The sequence below is a fragment of the Fragaria vesca genome, linkage group LG6 (genome assembly GCF_000184155.1).
Source record: "Fragaria vesca subsp. vesca linkage group LG6, FraVesHawaii_1.0, whole genome shotgun sequence".
In the NCBI taxonomy this organism is placed as follows: domain Eukaryota; kingdom Viridiplantae; phylum Streptophyta; class Magnoliopsida; order Rosales; family Rosaceae; genus Fragaria; species Fragaria vesca.
The window spans coordinates 12,875,664-12,882,007 of NC_020496.1; the positions used below are offsets into that span (position 1 = coordinate 12,875,664).

Sequence of the window (6,344 nt, forward strand, 5' to 3'; positions counted from 1 at the left end):
ATATTAGTTGCTTTATTCACTTGCACCACCTTTGTGCATAGAATAATTTCTGTATGATACATTCTTATGGCTAATCTAAAAAGAGAATGACCTCTTTTAACACCATATACCAAAATTGGTCGGTAGTATACATTACTTTTTAAAATTAAAATAAACTCAGAAATGCATGAGAATCTGATTACCTATCCCTCACCAAGTAAGGACGAGATGAGATTGTTTGAAAATTTTTAAGATTATCTTCTCTTGATCGAGTTTCAACCACCTCCTTTGTTGCTTAACGCCGTGAAAGTTAAGCATAGAGATGCCATTCTCTATTCCTAAAATAAGATCCACATCTAAAATTACCGCACATGGCGTGCTTAGATTTTGTACAGAATCCCAGATCTAATCTATACATGTTGCCGGGGTGAATTTACAACTCCAAGACAAAACCCACACAGCTAAAACACGAAACAGTAAAAAAAGTAACACTTTTTTCACCCCCTCTCCCATCCATCATCCCTAGCCCAGAAAAACAAAAACCTAAAGCCTGAAATTCACAAAACGACTGAGATTCGGATAATCCCCAGGGAAACGTTTCAAATATATATTTTATCTTTTTAATTTAAAAATAGAGAACCCCACAGCGTAAGACGCGGGCCCCACCAGGGCTTCAAAATAATCTGTGCCAGAGCGGACAGAGAAAGAAATCACACTGCTCTCTCTCTCTCTCATTTCCTGAGACACCAATCTCTCTCTCAAGCCCCAAGGGTTTCATTTTCAACAGGTTTTTGGGCTTCTCTCTTCTATCTCAATCCCTCGGATTTATTTACCGAATCTGCCACCAATGCGATTCTGAACCACCCACCGCTTCATCCGGTACTGTTCATCCATCTCCGATCTGGTTTTGATTTTTCAGCTCTTTGATTGTTAGATAAGTCATATTCAGTTCAGATTTGAGCTCCTGGAGTTTCTATTCATCATTATACCACTCTGCCTCATCTAAATGTTGGTCCGCAAGTTTGGCATTTTTCGTTTTTTATTTATTTTTTATTTTTATTTTGACTGTTTATTGGTTTTGTTGATGGGTGCTGTTTAATTTGTTTGCTGCATAAATTTATTTTGAAATTTCGGGTTGAAGCAAATCTATACAAAGAATTGAACTATAAGTTTAAGGAACTGGAAAGATGCAACTGGGTGTTGCTTCACGTTCTATTATTATTATTATTATATATTTTTTTTGTTTTTGTTGAGAAGAACTTCACATTCTGTATGAGTTTTTGATTGAAGTAAAAGGAAGGTGAAATTAGAAAGCTGTCTCAGTAGTCTGGTTCGTTTTTTCTGGAAATTGGGTGTTGGTGGAAATAGGGGTATGTGATGTTCATGGGAAAAGTGCACCCATGTAAGGCTTAGGATTGGGGTTGAATATTTGGGATTATATTGCATCTGGTTATATTTGAAATCTGTTTTTGTGAATTGACTCGTCCTTTTTCAGGGCTTCTATGTGATGTTGAGAGATTCTTTGACTGTATTTAGTGTTTTTTTAATGTTAATACGACTTGGTCAAGTATTGGTTTGCAGCTTCAAGTCTTTTTCTGGGTTCTACATGAAGGCTTATTGTTGTTGGCTCATCTTTACTTGTACCTATCATTGAAATTAAATACCTTTTCTGCTGGTTGAGTGTTGTTATTCAATAAATTGCTCATCTTTTTCTGGGTTCAAGTATTATGTTATTTGAAGTGAAATTACATGACATGCTGTAGGAAAGATTTTTGATGAATTGGATATCATTAACGTGTTGGACTAAACTCTTTCTCTCTTTGGTGCTTTGTTTTTTAATCAACAGGCTCCAATAATCTTAGAAATGGGTTCATTTGCGGGTACTTCTGAAATTGTTGAAGCGACAGACGAGCCCAGCTCAGGTCAATATTCTCGTGCGACATATCGACCGAATTCGGGGTTTGGTGAGAATGATAAGAAGCTTCCTGCACTTAAACTAGGGTCATCCAGAGATTCTATAGAAGATGATATTAATAAGCTTTTTGCGGCAATCCATCTCAAAACTTCATCCAAGGGTTCAGATCATTCAAAGCAAATAGCCACTAGCCCTTTGAACAAGAGTGCCTTAAAAAAGCCAATTACAGTGGGTGTGTCTCACTCACCAAGGATTGGGACTTCTGAGCCAGCAACTCTAAAGCAGGCATTAAGGGAGCTGTCTATTACCAAGGCATCAGAAATGGCTGCTATGAAACGGTTAACAAAGTTAACAAGTCCTTCAAGAGCCTCTGAAGCTGGGAGGATCAAGACATTGTACAATGCGGTTGTTGTTCAAGCCACTCAATGCGGTCCTTCCTCACATGAAGACAGGGGAAATGTAGTTGAAATCTCTCTGGTCCCGGAAGAAAGCACATCATATTCACGTGAGAAGATGCCTGAGCATCCTCCAATGCCCAAGACGAAGTCATCAAGCCAGACTGCACATTCTTCTCCTCGATTTGTAAATGGGACAACAAAAAATAGTGCTGGGTGCACAGCAGTACAAAATGAAAGTGGTTCCACGGTGAGGACGGTTGGGGTACAAACAATAAAGTCGGAGCTGGGTCTAGAAAATGAAAATGAATCTGGTAGCGAGCTTATTTCTGAAGTTGCTGAAAATGCACCTGTAAAAGCTGTTTTGAAGACAACATTAAAGGCAGAGCTGGGGAAGAAAGTGAAACGAAAGTCCACAAAGGAAAACAATTCAGTTTCTTATAGAAATAGTCCTACCAAAACCAAGTTAGTAAATAAGGTTTCAGCAGCAAAAGCGGGCCGAAAAGTCAAGGTGCATGGAGTGCCTTCTTCATCTAGCTTTGTCAATGGAAATGTGGCAAGCAAGTTTTCCAGAAACACACTCCGCAGTATCAAACCATCCAGCAGGAATAAAAGTATTGTTAAGAAGAAGCAAAACCAAGATTCAGTTTCTCCTGCCTGCAAGTCTAATAAGGGTAATGGAGCTGATGCCGATATCGATCCATGTACAAGTCAGCTGGTCTGTGAGAGATGCCATATTGCCTTAAAAGGTGCAGGAAAACAATACAATCAAGCTTTGGAAACCCCCACTCTTGCTGCTGAAATAAGCTCAAGCAATGTACAGTCCACTCCAAGTAAACCAGGCTTCACCGTAGACAGCTGTAAGACTGGTAGTAGAGGTGGAGGTGATGTCGTGAAAGCAAATAAGAACCCAAAATCAAAAGGAACAGGGGAGTTCTCCCAAAGCTCAAAAAGTAGCCAAGGTGAGTATAGTAGTAGTACAAGTTTGAGTGATGAGAGTAATTTAAGTAGGACTAGTTGTAGCAATAAACCTCACATGTCGAAGGATGTGAGGTGGGAAGCCATCCGTCATGTTCGGATGCAGCATGGAGCCCTGGGCTTGAAACACTTCAATCTTTTGAAGAAGCTTGGTTGTGGAGACATTGGAACTGTATATCTTGCTGAGCTAATCAGTACAAACTGCCTTTTTGCCATAAAGGTAATGGACAATGAGTTCTTGTCAAGAAGGAAGAAGATGCCAAGGGCTCACACAGAAAGTGAAATACTGAGGATGCTTGATCATCCTTTTCTCCCTACATTATATTCCCAGTTTACATCAGATAATCTTTCATGTTTAGTAATGGAGTATTGTCCTGGGGGAGACCTTCATGTCCTCCGGCAGAAGCAGGTCGGAAGGTGTTTTTCTGAAGCAGCTACAAGGTAAAACAAATTAGTTATGAGCTCTATATATGTATTAATCATTTTGTTTCAGATCTATCTGAATTTGAGAGATAATGTGAAAATAAGCATTAGGGTGCAAGATATACGTGTTCAAGAAAAGCATTTCATGTCTAGATTTATTGCTGTTTATAGTGCCTTATGATTTCACATGTGTTAGTGTGTTGGTCATGCATTCTTAAGATAGGAAGACAGTCACTCACCATACCCATTTACAAGCTCCACCTACACCACTTGCACCAAAATAAATTTATTTATTTATTCAGGTTTTCACCTGAAGAAATATATGATGTCTTTGACTCTTTGTAGTTGTGTTCCTTTCCTATTGTTATGCGAGTCCTAGAAGAAACTTTCAGTTCAGACCAAACTTGAATATTTTTCCATTTTGATTACTCCTGTGACCATCTGTATTGAAATTATTTGTTGTGTGCGTGACAGCTCTAAAACTTGCAATTAAATTAGGCCACTGAGCATTTTGTTCAGGTCCTTTATTATATCTTTGTTGTGTATCAAATAATATGCTGCATATTAGCTGAGATTACTTGACTAAAAGGAAACTTTCTTATAATTGGTTATTCTCTTTCATTTGTTGTTTGTAGTTTGCATAACATGCTAACTATAAGTAATTTTAAATCTGCATTTTCAGGTTTTATGTGGCTGAAGTCCTCCTCGCTTTGGAGTACTTGCACATGCTTGGTATAGTTTATCGGGATCTGAAGCCAGAAAACATTCTTGTCCGGGAAGATGGTCACATTATGCTCACAGATTTTGACCTGTCTCTTAGATGCTCTGTCAATCCAACTCTTTTGAAATCACCTTCATGTGATGTGGATCCTGCAAGAATGTCGGGTCCATGTACAGCATCTAGCTGCGCCGAGCCCTTCTGCATTGAGCCCTCCTCTTGTCAAGTCTCATGCTTTAGCCCTAGGTTTTTACCTGCTGCCGCAAAAGCAAGGAAGGCAAAAAATGACGCTGCATCTCAAGTCAGATCATTGCCACAGCTTGTGGCAGAGCCTAGCGACGCAAGGTCCAATTCCTTTGTTGGGACCCACGAGTACTTGGCTCCTGAGATCATCAAAGGAGACGGTCATGGTGCTGCAGTTGATTGGTGGACGTTTGGTGTCTTTCTTTACGAGCTTCTATATGGCAGAACACCATTTAAGGGTGCTACCAATGAGGAAACATTAGGCAATGTGGTCTTGCAGAGCCTAAGATTCCCTGACACCCCAATTGTTAGCTTCCATGCTAGGGATCTCATCAGAGCTCTGTTGGTAAAGGAGCCAGAGAATCGGTTGGGCACGGAGAAAGGAGCTGGTGAGATTAAGCAACATCCGTTCTTTGAGGGTTTGAACTGGGCACTAATCCGCTGTGCTATTCCGCCGGAACTGCCTGATTTTTGTGATTTTGACGTTCCAGACATGCCTGTTCAGGACGATGACACCAAGTATTTGGAGTTTAAAGCAACGGGAGGCCACCTAGAGTTTGAGTTATTTTGAGACAGGAATCACAATTTTTCCCGGGAGAAGCTGTCTGCTTGTGTATTACTTCTTGAAAGACTCTCCTCCTTCCCTGTTGTAACTCGAATATAAGCTTATGTAAATTTGGTAGAGTACGACTACTTTACTCTGGTAAAGTTCCAGTAATGGCGCGTGTATCAGATTCCACATTGATATGTCCATTGTGATTATGCATGAAAATGATTGGCAAGAATGAGGTAACCTCCCAGATGAATTAGTCTTTTCCATTTCGCTCCAAAAGGTTAAAACATATTTTACTCGTGGTTGTTACAATTTGACCATTGCAATGCACAAGGCTATATGGAGGTTAGATCTATGGAGGTTAATATGAAAAGTGAGACATTAAGGGCATGTTTATTAATTTGGAATGAAATTGAGAGTGGTGTAATTGATTTCAGAATAGGTGAATTCCAGTGTTTACTAACATGTCAAGGTATTAGAATGGATATGTGATAGCGACCGAAACTGGGTGTTTCAATTAAAAACTCTTTTGTGTCAATTGTAATATATAGCAAATAAAAGTATCGTTATAAAAGCCGGGGATTGAAGGTACTTTTACAATTACGTTAATTACAAAACAAGAGAAAACAAAATATTATGAACAAAAGAGAGATGAGGTTTTGTGATTATGAACAAAAGAAAACAAAGAAACAAAATAAAGCAGAAAATATCAGATGGATGAGACGTTAGAGACTTGGAAATCCACCACAAAGTATGTTTCAAGACATTTTAACAACTAAAACTTCAATCATTAAGTCGCAAATCGGTATCAATCAAGAACAAACCGTGAACGCACTGCGTAAGTCCTTATTACTTCCCTTAAATACTTAAGCAAGATGAACGCACCATTACTAAGCCTTTAGAATAACCGATCAAGGTGACGCTATCCTATCAACAAATTATTCTAAGCATTAAGATCAATCAAAGTTTGATTGAACAAGTATGCAAAACTAGTGTGGAATGCCTACCTAGCATGCAATCCTTTTTATTTGGTTTCACCTATTGTCCTATAGGTTTTACTACCTTGAATTAAGCCGTATTAACCGTTTAGGAGATTAAACAACCTAATTTTAGCCTCACTCACAAGTTCATAATTTTCTA

At 39.0% G+C, this 6,344-nt stretch overlaps 1 protein-coding gene across 1 annotated transcript; it reads left to right on the forward strand.

The window, feature by feature from the left end:
• The first annotated feature begins 717 nt into the window (after window positions 1-717).
• Window positions 718-5,431, forward strand: LOC101292330 (serine/threonine-protein kinase KIPK-like). The gene is made up of 3 exons (XM_004305307.1): window positions 718-858; window positions 1,826-3,708; window positions 4,373-5,431. The coding sequence occupies exons 2-3, from the start codon at window positions 1,844-1,846 to the stop codon at window positions 5,220-5,222; spliced, it is 2,715 nt and encodes a 904-aa protein (XP_004305355.1). The 5' UTR covers window positions 718-858; window positions 1,826-1,843; the 3' UTR covers window positions 5,223-5,431.
• Window positions 5,432-6,344: the final 913 nt, after the last annotated feature.